A 23,588-nucleotide genomic window follows, 5' to 3' on the forward strand; every position below is an offset into this window, starting at 1 on the left:
TTTCGAGCATTGATCAAGGGGGAGCATTTTGTGTTAGAGAAACAAGATTGAAGCAAACTTTCAAGATATGGTTGTCATCATCAAAAAGGGGGAGAATGTGAAGGCATGCTTCTCAAGTATTTCGATGACAACAAGATTCTACAAAGTCAGAATGGATTGACAAAAAGAAATGGCTCAAAGACTTCTAAAGCAATGACAAGTTTCATATTATGTCAAGTCTTGAAGAAATACTTATGGATTGATCATGAATGATAAGGTATATAGCATTCAACCTTTCTAATGAGTATACAAGTGTTCAAGTCCTCATACATTCATATCATGTTTGTTTAAAATGTTTGGATACATCTTGTCAAAGTTTTTCTCTTTGAAAAATAACTATTTTTGTATTTTGCAGGGTTGTTAATCGGTTAACAGCATTGTGTTAATCGATTAACAGGCGAAAGTTTTCAAATCTTTTGCACGTTACAATGGTGTAATCGATTAACCACTTTTGGTTAACCGATTACCACTGTACCAGTGCCTGAAAAAATTACATTTTTTCATTCCTTTGGTTTTCAAAAATAGTTCTTGAAGCATGGCATCCTTTCATGGTTTGTACTCATTTGTAGATGTGCATTAGGGCTATATAATCACCATTTCTTTAGATTTTAATTTAACCTCCTTTTGTAAATTTTCAAACATTCAAATATTCTCTTCATCTTTCAAAATTTCTCTAAGTGTTCAAAACCAGAATTTTAAGAGTGAAACTTTCTGCACTTAACCTTCATAGAAAAGTATTCTAAGTTTCATTTCATTCACAGTGAACACTTGTATATCATTAAGAGATTTGTTTGTTATAAGGAGAAGATTAATCTATAAATTGATACTTATAAAATTCTATTTCACATACTTATAAAAAAATTCATATTACTTTGTGTATCCTTGTTGTCCAGGATTGTTGGAAACAAGAGGTTCATTAAAGGGAGGATTATTCTCTTTTTGAACTTAGTGAAAAATCAAAGAGGATTGTTCTTGGCGTGATTGTTAGTGTCTGTATAGGAAGACTGGGAAGAGTCTTGTATAAGTCCTAACAATAGTAAAATCTCTTTCATGTTGAAAGAGAACTGAAGTACTCTCGGACTATGAGGGGGACCAGGATATCTCTCGGTGTTCTTTATCTTTCCGCATTTACTGCTTTCATCACATAGTAATCACTTATGAAAGATTCTTAAAACAAGTCAAAAATCGGAAGAAAAAATCATAATACCTAATTCACCCCCTCTTAGGTGCGCACTCAACTTACAACGAGTACAATTGAGAGGCCTCTTGTTTGGTGTACATCTACTCCAAGTTCACTGAAACTAGTTTATGGAAGACGAGACAGTTGACACGATAGTTTTTTTTGCACCCTTACTGATATTAATTTCATAATACTTATGTTACAATGTTACTAATATTTTATCTGAACTATTTTCATGCATGAGCCCATCAGCATGATTTACGTCTCTTCGATTGGACATATCTGGAAGACTATTATGAGGTTTGCTACGTGCGTGCTCGATCATCCTGCTCATAGGGAATCGGATGATCGAGTCGTTCCAAGTTTCTCTTGACCGTATTGTGCCGGATGCTACTTGTTTTATGTCGTACGCCGATCACCGTTAGACATGACTTGTGGAAGTGTTATCCTTGTACTCTAGACGAATGGCTTGTGGGTCTCTACTTATGTGTCCCACATCTACCTAAGTGAGTTCTACAGTAGCTCGAACATGTATAGGGTATACTTAGAGACCCATTATTATTTGTCATGTCACTGTCCTACGCAAAGATGTTGATGGGATATTTGCGGAGTACTATGATCATCTAGTCCTAGATGATATACATCGTATGTCAGCTCTTCGTCCATGGAGTACGCTATACAACTACATCCAATGATTTTATTGAGTGTCACATCCTTACATAACACCAGATGCAAAGGAAGATCCACATATATCATCTCATCATAAGATACTATGAGAGGAGCGGGAAAGGGTGGACCATGTCGTTGATCTGGTGTCGATATGTCACCATCTATTGGGGGAGAGGTCATGTCTAGGGGCGAGTTTGAGGAAGACACTACTCAGATGATCATTCTACATGCCATCTTAGTAGAGGTACGACATGTGTTGTAGTACATGATGCAAAGGAAGAACGTGGGTGTCAGTATACGTAGTCGTTGTCTTTTACTTTGTAGTCTGATATTAACATTTTGAAATTTTGAATTATGATTCATTGTATTTTATGAACAAAGATGTATAGTTTAACAACATTTTGTTTTATTATTTGATCTTATTATTATTGAATGACAAGTGTGTATGGTTTATTTATGATTGATTTATAAATAACTTATAATGTAAGATTTATTAAAAAAATATCAAATTTCTTTTAATTTATTGTCCAAGGGTGTAAAATAAAGTTATGAAATTTGTCCATAATTTAAAATCTGAAACTTTTTTAGACATCCGATAATAAGAAAATACATAAAATGTTTAGTCAATGCATAAGGTTAGTCTTGAGATTAAAATCCAGACATTCTTTTTTAAAAAATGGTGTTGCCTCTGATTTAATAATTTGGTGAATAATAGGCACACCTGAATTTTGAAATCCATACAATACGAACAGTATTTTTAGAGTTTTTATAGTTTGTGATCACTACATTGGTGTAGTGAACAACACCCAAAAGATTTATGGATCTTCATCCTATCCTAATGATATAACAAAGAGATTTCAAATGTATGAGAGAAGGGCCATATCAAACATTTTGCACATAGACCAGCTATTCTTTAAAACGATTATGTCATACCAAATATGTCAATACCACAATAATGCATCATTAACATCAGCTTCCAGTTTTTAACTTTTACACAGTTACATGTCAAGAAACACCACTTCTCAGTCGCATATACAGATAAATTACATATTATTACACAAACTATGAATCAGATTGATTTATGCATACCATGCGTGAATAATATCAAGTCAAGTTTATACAATATGAGGACTGAGACCCATTAGTTTTCTTGTTTTACCAACAAATAAATCTCCAGATTTTATTACGCCAGGAATTCTTCCACTTAGTGTTAGGAATGGGAACTGTGCAACTGCATCATTCCTCCCAAGTGAAACTATTGCCATTACCGAATGTGGTTTGTAAGTTTCCCTCCGACATTCTCTTCCTCCTTCTATCATCAACCGTACGTTCTTCGCAACCACTTCCGCCTGCTTCTGTGCTAAAAACCCTTGCTTGATTTCCTGTTGGATTGCATTTTATTAATAAAAAAAAACAAACAAACTATCAGGAGGGTTGTAAAGAGATTTAGATGCAATAGTTTGGACAAAATCAAAGAGTTAGACGTAACTATCTGGAAAAAAAATTAAAATTGCTAAACACTAAAATCTGAAGAAATTATGCATATTACTTCTAGAACATGCTTGGATTTGTTGCTAACAGACCCAAAGAACATGTTTGGATAATTTGTTTAACTGTGCAGTTATAGTATAAACACTTACATATAAACTATTGTATAACAAAATATAAAATAATGTCAAAGTCAAACGGTTTTCATATTAAACTATAAGCTGTTCTCATAAGCTGTCCCAAAGGGCTTATGGAAATAGACTAAAAACAACTTATAGACATATCAAAAGTTGTTTCTGTAAGTTCTTCCAAACAGCCTTACGAATGCTTATGTCAGCAGATAAACTCAAATAAATCAATAAGCAGACCATAAATATATTAATAAGCAGTAAAGCCCCCGATCAACTGTCGCAAGAAAAAAAGGGACAGGAGTACAATAATACAATCAAGAAAATATCTAAAATACAATTGCAAAAACACTAGTTTCACGAGCTTGCTAATTTTGTAAAACAAATTTAGTCAATAACTGTTTCTGAAGTAGCAGCCATACAAGCATTGTACTTCTCATACATTTGACATTAATATTTTCATTATTAGTGAGTAGAACTCGTATATAGTAAAAATCCAAGCAATAAAGCTTGATCTCCCAGTTTAGTTCAAGAGGAAAGCACAAAACATCAAGGGACTAGCACGATACCAAGAGTTTGTTTGGATTGACTTATCTACTGATATAACACTTGTGAGACTGTTTGCGATAACTAATGAGAATAGATTAGGAGGACATGTTCAAATTTGTTTTCGGCATATTTCAAACTTATATAAAAATAGTTTGACTGCATTTTATCTTTTATTATAGAAATAGTTTATACATAAACACGGGTATGGTAAAAGTTTATGTTATAAGCGTTTAATTAAGTTGTTTATCAAAATAGGATCAGGGTGACTTCAACTTGTTCAGTCAGGGAACGGTTACATATGTAACAGTAGTAAGAGGAAAAATGGATAATGTTGGAATATCCGTCTTCATTGCGGTCTGCCCCTAGTGGCCTTAATTGCGGCATTTGGCAGCCTCCAACACCTACATTGTGTTGAATTTGAAGGGTTGGATTTAGTCTCACATTGCTTAGAGATATGACTTGTGTTGTGTTTATAAGTGGGGGCAATCCTCACCTTACAAGCTAGTTTTGTAGGGATGAGTTAGGTCAAACCCAAATTCTAAGAGATAATAATTGCTAATAGTAAGCACTTACCGGAATATCTGTAATATCTCCAATTGCGAAAATGTTGCTCCGGCCCTTAACTCTCAAGTATTCATCTACCTTAATCCTTCCCTGAGCATCCAAGTCATTTTTCAACACAGTTTCCTTAAGCCATGCCGAAGCAAGTGGTTTTCCTGTACATAAGAAATGGCAATCTGCTTCAATAGTTCCACCAACTGAAGTTCGATATATCTTGTGTCCGTCTGAGGCACTGTTTAAGTCAACTGCTTGGTCTAGTTTCACATCAACATTCTTAGATTTCAACCATTTTAGAGTCTTATCAGCAGCTTTTGCCCCTACAAATTCCAGCAGTCTTGGTCCTTTGTGCACTAGTGTAACCTTCTTGTCTGGAAAATCAACAGCTATCTCTCCAGCAAGTTCCACACCGGTTGGACCTCCTCCAACAATCAGAATGGAATGAGCAGATTTTATCTTTTGATTTTCTGCAAGAGAAAATTAAATTCATAACTCAAATAATGACAGTGACAATTCATTACATTGTTTAATTGAATCTATTCTATAAAATCATTCACAAATCACTATGCTAAAAATGAACAATGTTGGTATGTGATATGTTTCGAATAAAAAACAACAACACAAATATCAATAAACATCATAACTATGCTTTAAAAATTCAATCAGTTATTTTGGTTATAGTATTTCTTCCACGGGGTCCTTTTATTTAATGAATACATTGCAATGATTCATTTCATATTGGTAGAAACTCTGCCTCATTGCTGTCTATCTCGAGCCACCTCATTGCGGCATTTGGGTTGATTTCATTGCAGCCTCCTCCAACACCTTTGTGTTGGGTGTGAAAGGGTGGATTTAGTCCTGCATTGCCTAGAGGTATGGCTCGTGTAGTGTTTATTAAACTCAAACATCTCTCGTCTTACAAGTCGGTTTTGTAAGATTTAAGTTAGGTCCCGCATAAATTCTAAGATAGTATCATAACTTAGCCAATATGGGTTCAATGGAAGAAACTCAGTATCATCCTCAAAGATTAGCTTTGCCATTATAATGTTAGCAACACCGAATGGCAATCAATATTATCAATCGCCAACATTTTATTAAATCACATAATGGAGAGCAAAAGCGGTTTGTTAAAATTTGGCTACGCTATAGTGCCGCTAGAACCGCTATTTGACAATACTAATGGTAATGTAGGTTAAACTAAATTGTCTGCATATTTTGCGTCAGTTGAAATTCACAACACTTTTGCCATCTTACCTGATAAAAGATACAAGTTAAAGCTTACCTTCTTTATACTGATGAAGTCTCTCAGTCCTAACTTTGGGCACAGGATCTGCATGACCAGTGGCAATAGCAAGATAGTCATACGGAACCCGACGACCGTCTGCAGTCAAAACTTCAGTTTCCGTCACATTGACAGCACTGGACGTAACAAGGTCACCTTTTGTGAAATACTCTCTATGGTTTATCACTGTCCTTTCTGCAAAGGACGGCTCCACCATTGACCTCAAACTTGCCCATGAAATCTCAAAATATTCCTTCCTGCATAAACACTTACCAAATAAGTACTTATGCATAAGTCAATTCAAACATAACCTAACTCATAAAAAACACACCTTTCAGCCTCAAAATTGAAACATGAGAAATTGGGAAATTTTAAAAAGCCATTATGATTTCATGAACACAAAAGGGTAAACAAAAATTCCAATTATTGATCAAAATTCCAATAAAAAATCAGAAAAATAACGAAAGGTGCTGTTAAAATCTAAGTTGAAATGAAAGAAGATTGAATTTACGGATCAATGAGGGTGACATGCGCATCGAATTGAAGAGATTTAGCGACGACGGAACCGGCGATACCGCCGCCTAAGATAACAACTCGCTGTTCGTTTCCCTTTGTCATTTTGCTTCTTTGCTTTCTTCCACTGCAAATGTATTCCTTTATGCTGTTATTATTATTATTATTTTAAATCAATAATATAAAGTATTTTATAATAGTATAAACTAAAATATGGTTTCTTTTAGGCTGTCACAGTGTAGAGGAAGGAAGGACAACTCCTTTGATGCCTTGCTTTGTTGTGAGTAAAGATAAATTTAGTAAAATAAAAAAATTAATGAATTTAACTTATTATAATCTATAATAATATAAGAAAACTTAGTGTCATGTACATTACATATTTGTCACCTGATTTTCTGTCATGTGTTTTTTTATGGGGTTATTCCCTGTTCAATTTTTTTCAACCAAATTTATTTGTATCATTCTATTGATTCATAACTATCTGTCATTTACGTCACAATTTTTTTTAATCTTTCCATATCAAAAATCCTTCTTCATCCTCTCTTGAAGTGATTTTTTACGGTTCCATTTTAGAATTTTCTTATTATAGTTACAATTGATTTCAATTTTGTATTTCTCTTTACTATAAATCAATTTTGAATTACCATTATGGATTAGTTATGTCTATGGTTGATCTTGCATAATTCTATTTTAGATTTACTCGAATAATTGTTATAGCTTTATGTATTCCTTAAAAATAATGGTGTCGAGATCAATAAAATTGTATCCAAGATCTATACAATCACAACAAACTCTACTATATGGACCCAAATTTTAAAAAGTTCAATTTTTTCATTAATACGAATAGACATAAAAAATATTATAATAAAAAGTCAATACATAAAAAAAATAAAAGTTATTCAAAGTTAAAATAATTATAATTAAATTTATTTTTTATTAATATATAATTATGTTTTTGATTTATTATTTTAAATTATTATATATATATATATATATATATATATATATATATATATATATATATATATATATATATATATATATATATATATATATATATAGATAGATAGATAGATAGATAGATAGATAGAGAGAGAGAGAGAGATATTAAAAGTTAAAATAATTATCCTCAAGATAAACACAATATCTAGATGTGGATATTCTAGTATCTAGACAACCTCCCCAATCAGCAACAATAGATATGGTGAGTGTATCAATTAAGGAAGGAGAGATATGAAGACGGTAGGTAATTGTATCTTTAACGTACTTAATAATTCGTTTTAAGGCAATCATGTGTGATGTTTGTGGATCATGCATAAAGAGACACACTTGTTGGACGTTATAAGTCATATCAAGCCTTATGAAACTTAAATATTACAATGCATCTGCAAGACTTCGATATTCAGATGGATCATGATATAGGTTCCCTGAGAGTCCAATAAGCTTTGCTTTAGTCACCACTAGGGTAGAAACTGGTTTGCAAGATGACATGGTAACTCCCTTAATTATCTCTTTGGTATATTTATATTGAGAGAGAAAATGCCACTTGAATGTCTAGTAGCTAAGATACCCAGAAAGTAAATGAGATGACCCAAATCTTTCATAGAAAATTCAGAACTGAGTTTAGATAGGATGAAATGACGAAGAGGATCAGATGAGACCGTAAGAATAATGACATCTACATATAGGAGAATGTATGTTATGTCGTTCCTAAAGGTAATGGAAATACAAGAAAGAGGGATTTGCATTGGGTTTCTAGAATGAAAATGTTTTGCTATCCTAAACAGCAAGAAGATAACTTAGATTAAAAATAATGAACACACATATTTTTATCCTGATTTGTTGTTAACTAAGTTACCTCCAATCCACCCGCTAAGATGATTTCACCTTATCACAAGGACTTAATCCACTATAACTAAACTTGATTACAACCACAAAGGATAACCGTCAATGTCTTCTTGAGAAATTCTAATTATACCCTAGTCTCTCAAGGAAATACAACTCAAAAGTTGACAAACAAAGTGTGTTATAAAGTTGCTTCTAAGAAAGTATATTACACAAATATATTACAAAGATTTACACACACAAATATTTTCTATGAAAGTGCATGAACAAAAGTTCCTTGTGTGTTTATTTTTATTTCTCTCAAAATATTCACAGTATGCAATGTTCACGTTATAGTTATTACCATGTAGTTGGGCATTATATTCCATTCTTCAAATACTTCTTTATATAGACAATGAAAAGATTCGTAGGAGGGAAGAAATGAAATTCACAAATGTAGTTGTATCCTTGCATAACGGTCTCTGAAAATGGGAGACACAATGGTACAATAGTACAATCCTTTTCCCAAGAAATCAGTGCAGTGGAAAGAATATTGATCTTATACTGTGTACTATTTTCTCACGTAAATTTTTTGATCTTACCTTCTATTATTCAGAGGCTTCAAATAGAGAGTTGATGAAGCATACATAGAAGAAGAATTAAAGTCTGTATGAGAGAGTCTTCAGAACTTTGTCTTCAGAGTATTGATCTAGAGTCTGGTGACACAGTTCATCAGAGTTGTTGAGCGCAAGATTCAGAGCTTAACAACATCAGAGGCTTTTCTTGTCAGAGTCATAATATGAAGCTTTGGATAAGCGATATTCAGAAGCGTTGAGCAGAGTAATCTAGAGCTTGATTATCTTTGTAGAACACACATCTCAGAGTCAGAATGCACTAGATTCAGAGTCTGATGATGTCACACGTCACTTCTTTAGAGTTAGAAGTTGTATCTAGTATCTACACACTTAACAAAACTACTAGGGTACAAAATTGTTCCTTATGAATCTATGTATTGTTATCATCAAAACATAAGGCCATATGTATAACTAAATCTTGTTTTTTCAATCTCCCAATTTTTTATGATGACAAAACCATATATTTTGATGAACAATTTTTAATTGGTTTAATCACATAAAAACACATCAAAGTGAGGTTTGTAAGCCCCCAATGAGTTTTATACTATCAAAAATATTTTTCAACTTAAATCTTCAGAGTGAGGTTTACAAGCCCCCCCTGAGTTTAAGACTCACAATAACTTTAATACATAAAACATTTCAATCAACATGAAAGTAAGAACTTCCCTGGATGAGATTCTGATTAAAATTTCTTGATTCCTTGTATCATAATCTTTTTTGTATCAAAAAGCCTGATTATCAGGAATATGTCTTGTATCAGAGTCTGGTTTAACTTTTAAGCTTGGTTTAATCAGAACATGATGAAGCTTATAGCATGGTTATAGATTCTTGTTCCCTTATCAGAATCTGACTTGTATCAGAGCTTAGTTCAAAGCCATATCTACGTTTCTTCTTTCTGAAACTAAGTTCTGGATAGCCGGGTTAATTAAAAATTCTTAGTAACATTGGTGAACTTTTTCAAAGTTCCCAGATCATTCGGAATTATAAAAGTCAGATGTTAACAAGAAATGTCAGAGTTAGATGTTTGGGGTTAGAAAGGAAAATAAGTATATCAAAATCATATATACTTTTCTCCCCCTTTGTCATCGATAAAAAAAGATAAAAGAAATAAAATAGAAAAGAGAAAGAAAATATCATTGATATAAAAAGATAAAGATACAAAGAAGGAAAAAATTAAATAGAAACAAAAAACAACAACAAAAAGAAAAGGTTTTAGATTGGGGGTGGCAGTCTTGAAAGAATCACTTGAAGCAGACCTTCGATCTTGGTGTTGGTTTGAGCTTGTTCATTGAACATGTTATCTTGTTTGTCCAAACGAGACCTAACAACTTCATTATCTTGCTTCAATTCTTTCAAAGTCTTCAACACTAGAGGAAGAGATTCAAATTCAAAAGGCTTCATTCCAGAGATAGCTCCAATCACAGATTGAGAAACAACTTGTTATTCAGGAAGATAAGTAACTTTAGAAGCAGAAGTAACTTCAGGAGCAACCAAGGTCATATCAACTTGTTCAATCTCAACCTTTTTTTCAGAAACAATCATGGTCATATCAGCTTCTGGTGTAGTAAGAAATTTTAGGTTGATCTACTCCAGAAAAGACTCCATAATACCATAAAGTTTTTCATGAAATTTTTTCCTAGCAGATTCATACTCCCTATGGCTCATAATAAGTGTTCTCTTTGAATTTTACATACTTTTTAAGATAATAATTAATTGCGTTAATTCTAATGATAAAATAATATGTTAAGACAAAAATATCCTCATAATACTTTATATTTTTTATTCTGAATATTAAAAAAAATTAATTTGTTAATTTTGGCATCAAATGAGAAATACAAAAGGCTTTACTAAATCAATGTAATTTAAGAGATTCCTATTGATCCCTTAATAGTGCAGTGTAACTGTTCCGATAATGCAGTACCATCATAAATTGATTCATGAATCCCCTCTCTTAAATTAGTCATTATTTTTCTATAATCATTAACTAGAATACATAGGTTACTGTAATTTTATTTAAATACTCTACCGAAAACTAAACTTTTGTAAATATCAATCCATAATTTTCTGCTCTAAAGTTTTCACGATAATGAAGTGCTAAAGTGGAGTATTTCAATATCCTATACTTTTTCCACTAAAATTTTCTGCAAAATTTTTATTTTCCACCAGAATTTCTCTATATAAATATAAATAGATAACAATAATTTTATTTAAAAAAAGGATTTTAATTTAGAAATGGTACCAAATGTTGACAATGGTAACGAAGATGAGCAATTCAGAGAAGTGCAAATTCATATTCCAGATCTTAATACTGATGCACAAGCTCAAATCCCTAATCTTAATTTTCAAGACGATTTAAATGATGATACAGGGTTAAAGATCATGTATAAATAGAAGAATCACAATAGCAATCAGAATCAAACTTAAATATCAATAATAATTTACTGATAAGTTATATGTAATGTATTTATATATTTTAATTTAAATATATTATTTGTACGTGTCTTTTAACTTACATATATTATTTATATTATTTATATGTGTTATATTTATATATTTTATGTTCACTGAGTATTTGTAATAGGAGAAAATATCGACAATTACTCCAATTCAAGTCCGATTCAAGTTTTACCGTCAAAGATATCAGAAAGTTTGAACACAATGAACGAAGAGTTGTGTTTGGTTCATTACTTTAGAAGAGTGTGAATGACAAATTGGAAAAAGGGATGATAAAATGAGTTGTCTTATAATTCTTGATTTCTGATCGAACTGTGAGGATACTTTTTAAACGAATTATGAGACAGAGGGAGTAAAAAACTTATTTCAGCTGCCTTGAACGAGAAATTACTCATTTTATGAAATCATTCCAAATAGAATCACTCTTAGTAGGGTTGACACAATTTGTGCAAGCTTGCGTGAGACAGTTAGATGATCATTTGCTTCAGCCTCAAATTGTAACACTAATTCATTTGGTTTAGTTATGTTGATGGTTAATTGGGTTCTGAGGAAGTTTGGGTTAGGTACAACTTCATCCTCAGAGTCAGATGAGACTGTAGTAGTCTTATCTGAGGAGTCAGTAGTAGAGGGGGAATTGTTTCAGATATGTTCCATGAAAGTGTCAATGATATGGGCATCTATGACATTTGGTTGAGGTGGTGGTATTGGTGCGGAAGGTGTTAAATCTGGAAAGGTACGAATTTTAGGAATGACAATTTGAAAGGATGTATGAATGGAATGGAGAGTTTCAGGGGGTGAATTTTCGGACTGTGTTGGTTGAAGTCGAGATGAGATTGGTTTAGTAAATTTTGGTTGTATAATGTTTAGTGGGTGTATGAGTGGGACGTTTAGAGGGGGGATTCTCAGGTTGTGATTGAAGTTGTGAAAGGAGCATTTTAGGAATTTGGGGTTGTTTAGAGAGAATGGTTTCAGATGGTTCAGATGCAAAGGGTTGTTTTTGTTTAAGGGGTAGAGATGGTTCCAAATGGTATATTTACAGAAGGTATTTATGGGGTAGGTTGAAAATGGGTGAATGAAGTGTTAACAACTTGATCAGAAGGTAAATATATCTCAGCTAAAGGAGACTTACCAGAAGGTTGATTATGAGCAGGAGATTCTTCAGCTGTCTCGACGTTCTCAGAGCTTTCACCTTCAGATTTCAATATCGATCCCAGATGCCTTCTCATAGTTGTAGAAGTCTTAGCCACCTTTGCAAGTCCAAAAGGTTCTTCACCAGCCTTCTTAAATGCTTTCATTTTCCTTCTGAGAGGAAGTTTAGGAGGAGCATCTGAAATTTCTTCATAGGAATAAGCTACAGGTGTGATACATGAGGCTAAGCAGTCGACAATGTAAGCGTCTAGGACTTCAGGAGGATCCACAATTTGATCCGCTGTCGCGCGCGGATCAAAAACGAGTATTTTTGACAAAACATAGTTAGCGACAAATTGACTCGGATTATCGTTCTCACAAGGATTCTTGAATGAATTAACCAATGATAGTAACGATTAATGGGGTTTTAGTTGGTTTAGGATTCAATTAAAAAAATAGATTAAAATAAGTGATTATTGAACTAAGCTGTAGCAACAATTTACTGATTCGGTCTTTGCCTATCATCGACTATCGTAATTCCAACCGCAGATTAACTATTCCTATTCGATTATAATATCAAATGACAAGCGCAATTGATAGTATAAGTTGTATGTTCCTATTATCCGAATTAAGCAAACGGGATTAAGTTTCATGAATTAAGCAAACATGAATTAAACGGACTCGATAACGAATTAAGCAAATGAAATCGTGACTATAGTTAGGATCACACAATCAATCGGATTAAATCAATATAGCATATGTAAATCGGATTAAGCAAACAAAATACATATATTAATATTGAAAGGAATAAAAAACCTGAATAAGAATTACTAAAATCTCAAGGTATCGGAACCCGAATACAACAAATTGTTTGGATCGATTAGTTCTTCATGAGAATTCTTGCCAAAGCTTTCAAGTATTTCGTGAATAGTCCCCTTCCTAATGTTATGCGGCTGCTAGGTATATGGAAAACAAGGAATTTGGTTTACAACCCAACTGGATCGAAAACATAACCCAAGCCCAAAACTAATGACCCAAAATTTAAATAAAACTAATGCTGCAGCTTCAACGAATTTTCTGGCCCTGCTACAGTCTGATTCAGCTCTCGACTTCTGAATAAAAGTTGTAGATCTTTTTCTTATCTTTCCATCGACTGGTAGCACGTCTCAATCCGATACTCCTAGCTCAAGATATGATTTTTCTCGCGAAAGCTGCTAATGCTGAAAATTAAATACGAAAATTAAATAAGTGCAAAAATAAAATAAATTATGAAAACACATTAAAACATAAAAATAATCAAAGCAAACCGAAGAAATGCTTAAGTATAAACATGGAAGAACGTGCATCAAAATGCACTGATCAAATTCCCCCACACTTGAACTTTTGCACTCCGAGCAAAATGAAAAACAAAACAAAACACAGACACATCAACGGTTACTCATTCTAGGCTACAAGTCATCTTCGGTTAAGTTTGCATCGAAAGGTACTAATCTTGCACACTAAGGATATCGTAGGAACACTAATCCATAATTATGCAGTCATAAACCTCCTGAATACACAAATCAACTCGAATCATGTTATTATTTTAAAGCCTAACTTACTCCTCCTTCTTTTTGCTCTTTTTCATTCAGGCGCAATCACATTAAGCCCGTTATCTCCACACACCCATAGCAAGGCGACCGGTTAGTGACTCTGATCCTTTTCTGCACGGGGTTTTGGTACTTAAGTGGCATAACCCTTTGCTTACTCACTTGTAGTTGCGGGGGATCGGACCGTAATCTGCCCTACCAAGTTCAGTACCAGAAACCGCTGAACCAACTGACAACTAGTCTTATTTTCAAAAAAAAATTTGAAGGTTCTACATCTGTTGGGTTAAGTGACGGGGTAAGGGTCACCAAACTTAGAAGGTGCATTCCTTGTTTTTTTTTGTTTTTTTTCCGGAGCACTCACTTATATTCATCGGCTTCCCTGTGTAGAGTGCGTGTGAGATGGTGCTGACTGCTGAAATAAACTACTCAAGAGCTATAAGAAAAATGAGAACTCAAGGCTATGTCATAACAAGTATTCAAAATGATTTTCATATTCAGGAGATTTAAGGTGTTAAAACGATACCGATCTTGTGAACTTTTCCCAAGTCTCTACAAACCAACCTCAAATTATCCTATAGCCTAAAACTTTCAACAAAAATGCAATTTTTTTTTGAAAGAAAACAAAAACAAAACAAAACAAAGAACAAAAACAAAGAAAATAAAGTATTCCCTCCCCCACACTTAAAATATGCATTGTCCTTAATGAAAGAAACAAACATAAAATAAGAGAGAGAAGAGAGAGGAAAGAACACACCCGAGTAGTCAAGGAGGATAGGTGATCACATAAGCAGCCTTTCTCAAAGAGATATATTCTACATTTTCTTCTTCCAAAGTGGGGCTGTCATGGAATAGCTTTGGGTAATGTCCATTTAACTTGAAATTTTTATTAGTATCTTCGCCTTTTATTCCAGGATCAAAGAATCTTCTAAAAGTAAAAGTGTCAAATGGACACGTGAAGGTGATCTGATCTGGAATGTCAGCCAATGTCCAACCAAATGCCTTTTTATGTTTCCTTAAAACCTGCAAAAGCTTATTTTCTTGATCGAAATCAAGGTTAGAAGAAATTATAGCCTGTAGTTTTTCATTCATCACTAAATAAGCATATTTCATATTTTCAGGAAGTTGCTTCAGCTCGAGGGAAGGTGGCTGCTCAATAGAAGGAGTGTTTGAGGCAGCCGAGATGTCAAGAGCTTTATCTACATGAACAACTTTATTTGCAACCTCATCTGCAGTAAGAATATCAACTTGCAAGGCAGCCTCAATTTCAGCACAAACAGAGCAAATTTTAGTTTCAGTACAAATATCACAAGAATAAACATCATAAAAACCAGACAATGATGGAAAATCAGATGCAAACAAATCACTACAAGTATCATCAATAATTTCAGAAATTAAATCTATTTGAAAAACAGAATGTTCTTCCAAGGGTTGTTGGTTTGATCCTTGAGCTTGCTGCATAGCATTCACCAAAGTGGCAAACTGCCCAATCTGTGTTTGCAAAGTCTTTAAAGTAGAATCTACTTGTTGCTGAAACTGGAGATTATTTGCAGCCATTTGTTTGACAATATCTTCTAGTGAAAGTCCAGAAGGTGTAGAGCACACAACCTCAAATTCCTTCAGATGCTCATGCTGATCCTCACCTGCAAGACCACTAAACCTTGGAAACAAGTGTATTAAACTAGATTTCAATTCAAAAGGAACTGAAACATCAGAATATTCAATACAAAAGTCATTATAATTAACATCAGGAGCAACAAACTGCCTTAATGTTCTTTGATCATCCATGTAATAAAAAAACACAGAAATACCAACTATATCCGAAATAGACAAAAACAAATAGAAAGAAGAAAAACGATTAACATATATTCAGAAAAATACAAAATCACCAAACTTAATCTAATGACGTGAAATAAAAATTTTGAGATTTTTTTTGGATTTTTTCGACACTATGAAAACAGTAAAAAATTAATTAAAAATAGAAAAACAAGGAATTTGGAAAATTTGACGTCAGAGTCCCTTACTCTAAGTATTGATCGTCCGATTTTTTTGCTTCCAGTAAGCAAAAAAACTTATACAATCAAACACAAATTTTCCAAAAACCGGTTTTTTCTGACTCTAGACGCAACTCCGAACGCGAAACTGTAGAAAAATTCGGAAAAATAACAGGAAATTGCAGAACAACAAAACACACAATACTTAAAACTAAACTATTGGCTAATTCGAATGGAATCCCCGGCAACGGCGCCAATTTGATCTGTTGTCGCGCGCGGATCAAAAACAAGTATTTTTGACAAAACGTAGTTAGCGACAAATTGACTCGGATTATCGTTCTCACAAGGATTCTTGAATGAATTAACCAATGATAGTAACAATTAATGGGGTTTTAGTTGGTTTAGGATTCAATTAAAAAAATAGATTAAAATAAGTGATTATTGAACTAAGTTGTAGCAACAATTTACTGATTCGGTCTTTGCCTATCATCGACTATCGTAATTCCAACCGCAGATTAACTATTCTTATTCGATTATAATATCAAATGACAAGCGCAATTGATAGTATAAGTTGTATGTTCCTATTATCCGAATTAAGCAAACGGGATTAAGTTTCATGAATTAAGCAAACATGAATTAAACGGACTCGATAACGAATTAAGCAAACGAAATCGTGACTATAGTTAGGATCACACAATCAATCGGATTAAATCAATATAGCATATGTAAATCGGATTAAGCAAACAAAATACATATATTAATATTGCAAGGAAGAAAAAACCTGAATAAGAATTACTAAAATCTCAAGGTATCGGAACCCGAATACAGCAAATTGTTTGGATCGATTAGTTCTTCATGAGAATTCTTGCCAAAGCTTTCAAGTATTTCGTGAATAGTCCCCTTCCTAATGTTATGCGGCTGCTAGGTATATAGAAAACAAGGAATTTGGTTTACAACCCAACTGGATCGAAAACATAACCCAAGCCCAAAACTAATGACCCAAAATTTAAATAAAACTAATGTTGCAACTTCAACGAATTTTTTGGCCCTGCTACAGTCTGATTCAACTCTCAACTTCTGAACAAAAGTTGTAGATCTTTTTCTTAGCTTTCCATCGACTAGTAGCACGTCTCAATCCGATACTCCTAACTTAAGATATGATTTTTCTCGCGAAAGCTGCTAATGCTGAAAATTAAATACGAAAATTAAATAAGTGCAAAAATAAAATAAATTATGAAAACACATTAAAACATAAAAATAATCAAAGCAAATCGAAGAAATGCTTAAGTACAAACATGGAAGGACGTGCATCAAAATGCACTGATCAATCCACTTTGGTGAAAATTGGATAGTAATCAATGGGTATTGATGACAGTTCGTCATTGCATGAATTTAGTCGAAGAATCGGATCAAAACAAGTAAAAGATGAGCCAAAATAAAGAAGAAAGACCAAAGAATGAAGAAAAAATGATTAAATGTGAAAATTTTGGGTGAAAAGGGGAGCAAAAAGAGTGAAGCTTCGGAAATAATCACATGCACCATCGCACAATATCGCGCGTGATAGAGTAATAAAAGTTGCATCGCGTGTACGATGCAAGTCATCACGCACACGATGGTCCCTTTTTCTGGGCTTTTTCTGACGCGTATGATCCATTATGAGATCTTTTTAAGGGGAATTATTGGACTTTGATAAGGGTTACGAAAATTAGAGAGCAAAGCGCGATTTGGAGAGCCTCAAAGGAGATTTTTTAGGGCATTTGAAGCCATCAGACGCCATTACTTCAAGAGAAATCATATGTTATTTTCATCTATCAGTTATAGTATTGTTGTCTGAATTATGAGTAGCTAAGCTCATCTAGGTTAGGTTGTATTATGATGCACCTTTTTCACTATTGTTGAGTTATATGTTAATTTGACTTTGTGTGAACCTTTTGATCTATAATGTCATTCAATTGGTTATTATTTTTAATGTTTTTTATGTGAGATACCCTTTTAAATTGATTTTGGGCACATATGAAATACTGACCATTAGTCTATGTGTTGGACCTAGGGCAATTATTGTACTTACGCTGGTTGAATAGAAATAGGAGACCCCGAGTAGTGGCATAGGGAATTAACATTTTGTGCATCGCCTAACCCTGCTTACCCCGGCGGACTAGGGATAGAAAGCTCAGAGTAGTAGTTACTGAGTTATTTCGTGAGGGATCCGCTATAATAGTTTTGTTAATTCATCATGGGATTATAGTGATAAGATCATTCATATGAGTCATCAAACATTAACATAGAGAAATATGGGATTCTAAAACACAACCTGACCGCTTTCATAATTATGTTTAATCTCTTATTTACTTTTCAAATTAAAACTCGAAAACCTCCCCTTTTTACTAGTAATTTTTATACACTGCACACATTTTGTCTTGTTGTGGATTCGATGTTTTTTATTACTTTGACATTATCAATACACTTTCCGAAAAGTCATCAAGTTTTTGGCGTCATTGCCGACGACTATTGAAGATCTCAACGATGCGACGTTTGTGCAACATGTTATATTCTTTTTTACTTTTACAACATTTATTTAAATTCTTTTTTATTGCTTTCTATTTTCCGAGAAATACTATTGTGGGTATTTGTTCTTGTTGGTGAAGTGCATGGCACAGGTGTTGACAAGTTAGTATGGCAGAGCCAAGAGCCCAAACTATGGGGAACTACTGCAGGCCTACTGCATGGCACATATGTAACACCCTTCTAAAATACCCCAAATATTTAATTAAAATAACAAATATAAATCAATCAGAGTAATTATGCAGTTAAGGGTGTCACACAATCATTTCACACCATTCACCATAATAACTGTCATGCTCTTTTATTAATTCAAAACATAAAGCATTTGCATAATACGCAGCGGATAGAGATCAAATCGATCATTCAAAAACATGTAACACATTACATGTAAAATTATTCAACAAGGTAAAACATCCCGTCCCGATGTTACATCTATCAGAGCATGACCCACTAAGGAGACTACACTAGACTCCAAGCACTAGCTTCTACTCAATCACTGCTCGTTACCTGAAAACATAGTTGTAAGGGTGAGTTCCTCAATCGATATAATAAGCATTATAAAATATCATGTAATGCTAAGTAAATAACACATCAATCACCCTAATCATATCACACCTTCAGTAACGGCACATCAACTCAAATATCATACTCAATACCAACACAATTCATACTCATACTCAATGCCAACACAAACATACGTATAATATTGGAATACATCCATTCATATTATACGCCATACATACATTATGCAATGAGACTCCATGCATGCGGTACCGACTATTCGTGAACATATAGTTCAACTTCACCGACCAAATCCAGGTACGGCTACCAAGCTCACTAGTCCCACTCATTTGAGACCTAGTGACTCACATCACTAATTCCTCACCATGGGAATTAGCTACCACCCCAAGGGCCATGCTATGCACGCTAATCACCTAGCATGCAAACATCAACAACAGTCCAAGATGACTAACATCACTAATTCCTCACCATGGGAATTAGCTACCACCATAAAGGCCACATTATGCTATGCCAAATCACCTAGCATGCAACATCAACAACAATCCACAATGGACATATGCTCACACTCTAAGCCATAAAACAGTCCATCCACAATTACATACATAATATATACATTCACAACATTATGCATATTTTCACACATCATCAGCATATTTATCACATAATCATATTATGTCATGCCAAATAATTCAGTCACAGTATTAGCACACTCTACTAATACCTATCCTACTCAAAACAACGGGAAATAATCCCTACTATATCACACACCGATATAGGCCAATCACCAATTATGTTCACAACATTAAAATATCAATTTTTCCAATTTCCAACAGTGTTAACCGGTTAACGCCCTGGGTTAACCGGTTAACGCATCACAGAACACGCTTCCTGGCAAAACTCAACAGTGTTAACCGGTTAACGCCCTGGGTTAACCGGTTAACGCAGACAGAACAACAAATTTACATAAATCACAACAGTGTTAACCGGTTAACGCCCTGGGTTAACCGGTTAACGCAAGCAAAACATCAATACTTCACAATTCCTAACAGTGTTAACCGGTTAACACCCTGGGTTAACCGGTTAACGCAAGACAGAAAGCTGTTCCTGCGCTAACACGAAGCAGAATGCAGAATTCTCCGCATTTTCCGCCGTTGGAGGACTTCCGGACCTCCGATTCCAATTCCGTAAAAAGCTATACGTTCGGGAATTCACAACTCACACAATTACAGATTCAATCACAGCTTTAACACAACTTATCCAACACAATTTTTCAGCATTCAACATCCCAATTAGGGTCAAATCAATGGCTTATCACTACCCATTACATGTTAACCCATAATACCCATTAAACGACGATAAACCCCCCTTACCTGAGTTAATCCGGCAATCTTTAAGCTTCAAGCTTTTCTCTTCTCCAACCTTCTTCCTCTTGCTCTGTCTCTTTGCCCTTTTCCTCTTTTCAGCCGCTTCTCTGCTTTTCACGTGAAAACCCTCTTTACCAATTGGAACTCTTTTTTCTTATTTCCCACTTATATATATTTTCCAATAATTATTATTCCAATAATAATAATAATAATCCAGTAATTCCAATTATTTAATTAAATTAATAAATATAATATTAACTTAAATTAAATAATTATCTTATTTTTATCGGGGTGTTACAACTCTCCCCCACTAAAAGAGTTTTCGTCCTCGAAAACATACCTCAAGCGAATAACTCTGGATAAGACTCCTTCATCTGACTCTCAAGTTCCCAAGTCACATTGCCACCTGCTGGTCCTCCCCAAGCTACCTTTACCAAAGCAATCTCTTTACCCCGCAACTGCTTCAACTCTCGATCCTCGATCCTCATAGGTGATGTTTCAACAGTCAGGTTATCTCTCACCTGTACATCATCTACTTGGACTACATGCGACGGATCAGGAATGTACCTCCTCAACTGAGACACATGAAAAACCTCATGCAAATTCGCAAGTGACGGCGGTAAAGCGATACGATAGGCTACCTCCCCTATCCTCTCCAAAATCTGATAAGGACCAATAAATCGAGGTGTCAACTTCTTCGACTTCAAAGCTCGACCAACACCAGTTATCGGAGTAACACGAAGAAACACATGATCTCCCTCTTGAAACTCAAGTGACTTCCTCCTCTTGTCGTGATAACTCTTCTGACGACTCTGAGCAATCCTCATCTTCTCCTGAATCATCTTAATCTTTTCCGTAGTTTGTTGAACAATCTCTGGTCCAACCACAGCACTCTCACCGGACTCATACCAACATAAAGGCGTCCGACATCTCCTACCATACAAAGCTTCAAACGGTGCCATACCAATGCTCGAATGAAAACTATTGTTGTAGGTAAACTCAATCAAAGGTAAATAACAATCCCAAGCACCTCCCTTTTCCAAAACACAAGCCCTCAAAAGATCCTCTAGTGACTGAATCGTCCTCTCAGTCTGACCATCAGTCTGCGGATGATATGCAAAACTCAATCTCAGCTTAGTTCCCAAAGCCTTCTGCAAACCTTCCCAAAACTTCGATGTAAATCTAGGATCTCTATCCGAAACAATACTAGACGGAATACCATGCAAACTTACAATCTTCTCAATATACAACTCGGCTAATCTCTCTAATGGATAATCCATTCTGATCGGAATGAAATGAGCCGATTTTGTCAATCTGTCGACAATCACCCAAATAGCTTCAAAATTCTTAATTGTCCTCGGTAAACCAGAAACAAAATCCATACTGATATTATCCCACTTCCACTCTGGAATAGCCAACGGTTGCATTAGCCCAGACGGCTTCTGATGCTCAATCTTTGACTTCTGACAAGTCAAACAAGAATAAACAAAACTCGCAATTTCTCTTTTCATTCCCGGCCACCAAAATAACTTTTTCAAATCATGATACATCTTTGTAGCTCCAGGATGAATACTCAGGCCACTACGATGTCCTTCCTCAAGAATACTCTTCTTAAGTTCGGTAACGTCCGGAATACACACCCGATTACCAAATTTCAAAACACCATTCTCATCAACTCTGAATTCACCACCTTGACCTTGATTTACTAAAGTCAACTTACCAACCAAAAGCACATCGGATTTCTGACCCTCTCTAATCTCATCCAGAATACCACTCGTTAACTTCAACATTCCCAATTTAACACTATTGTGAGTACTCTCACACACCAAACTCAAGTCTCTAAACTGCTCAATTAAATCCAATTCCTTAACCATTAACATAGACATATGCAATGATTTCCGACTCAATGCATCAGCCACTACGTTTGCTTTACCCGGATGGTAATTCAAACCAAAGTCATAATCCTTCAGAAACTCTAACCATCTCCTCTGTCTCATATTCAGCTCTTTCTGATCAAACAAATACTTTAAACTTTTATGGTCACTGAAAACCTCAAACCTTGACCCGTACAAGTAATGCCTCCATAACTTCAGAACAAACACCACAGCTGCCAACTCTAAATCGTGTGTCGGATAGTTCCTCTCATGAACCTTAAGTTGTCTCAAAGCATAAGCTACAACCTGCTTATTCTGCATCAAAACACCACCCAAACCCAACAATGAAGCATCACAGTAAACCTCAAATGGTTTTGACGGACTTGGTAATATCAGAACAGGAGCAATAGTTAACCTTCTCTTTAACTCTTGGAAACCTTCTTCACATTTTGAGTCCCAAACAACCGCTTGCCCCTTTCTAGTCAACATCGTTAACGGTAACGCCAACTTAGAAAATCTCTCAATGAACTTCCTATAATAACCTGCAAGTCCAAGAAACTCCTTATCTCAGAAACTGACTTCGGAGCTTCCCACTTAGATACCGCTTCTATCTTAGAAGGATCAACCGCAACACCACCTCTTGAAATCACATGACCAAGAAAACTAACCTCTTCTAACCAAAATTCACACTTAGACAGTTTAGCAAATAACTTCTTTTCTCGTAGAACTCCTAAAACCACTCTCAAATGTTCAGCATGCTCTTCTTCAGATTTCGAATACACCAAAATATCGTCAATAAACACCACAACAAACTGATCTAGGTACGGATGGAAAATCCTATTCATATACTCCATAAATACTCCAGGCGCATTAGTCACACCAAAAGGCATCACAGAATACTCATAATGTCCATACCTTGTTCTGAAGGCAGTCTTCTGAATATCCTCAGTTTTCACACGTATCTGATGATACCCAGATCTCAAATCTATCTTACTGAACACGCTCGCACCAACCAACTGATCCATCAAATCATCAATCCTCGGCAAAGGATACCGATTCTTGATCGTCACTTTATTCAGTTGCCTATAGTCAACACACAACCTCATAGTACCTTCTTTCTTCTTAACCAATAACACTGGTGCACCCCACGGTGACACACTCGGACGAATAAATTTCTTATCCAACAGATCTTCCAACTGACTCTTCAATTCAGCTAACTCAACAGCAGACATACGGTAC

At 34.7% G+C, this 23,588-nt stretch overlaps 1 protein-coding gene across 1 annotated transcript; it reads right to left on the minus strand.

Moving 5' to 3' along the window:
• Positions 1-2,797: 2,797 nt before the first annotated feature.
• On the minus strand, positions 2,798-6,662 carry LOC127106737 (uncharacterized). The gene is made up of 4 exons (XM_051044042.1): positions 6,405-6,662; positions 5,894-6,150; positions 4,627-5,078; positions 2,798-3,270 (listed from the first exon to the last, which is right to left on the minus strand). The coding sequence occupies exons 1-4, from the start codon at positions 6,509-6,511 to the stop codon at positions 3,004-3,006; spliced, it is 1,083 nt and encodes a 360-aa protein (XP_050899999.1). The 5' UTR covers positions 6,512-6,662; the 3' UTR covers positions 2,798-3,003.
• Positions 6,663-23,588: the final 16,926 nt, after the last annotated feature.

This window comes from Lathyrus oleraceus, chromosome 7 (assembly GCF_024323335.1).
Source record: "Lathyrus oleraceus cultivar Zhongwan6 chromosome 7, CAAS_Psat_ZW6_1.0, whole genome shotgun sequence".
NCBI lineage: Eukaryota > Viridiplantae > Streptophyta > Magnoliopsida > Fabales > Fabaceae > Lathyrus > Lathyrus oleraceus.

Excerpts from the sequence above, each read along its gene's own strand:
- LOC127106737 (XM_051044042.1), bottom strand. The coding sequence starts at position 6,511 with ATGACAAAGGGAAACGAACAGCGAGTTGTTATCTTAGGCGGCGGTATC. Across the intron at positions 5,079-5,893 it reads ACTTCATCAGTATAAAGAAG|AAAATCAAAAGATAAAATCT; the intron begins GTAAGCTTTAAC and ends TTTCTCTTGCAG. Across the intron at positions 3,271-4,626 it reads GAGATATTACAGATATTCCG|GAAATCAAGCAAGGGTTTTT; the intron begins GTAAGTGCTTAC and ends GCAATCCAACAG.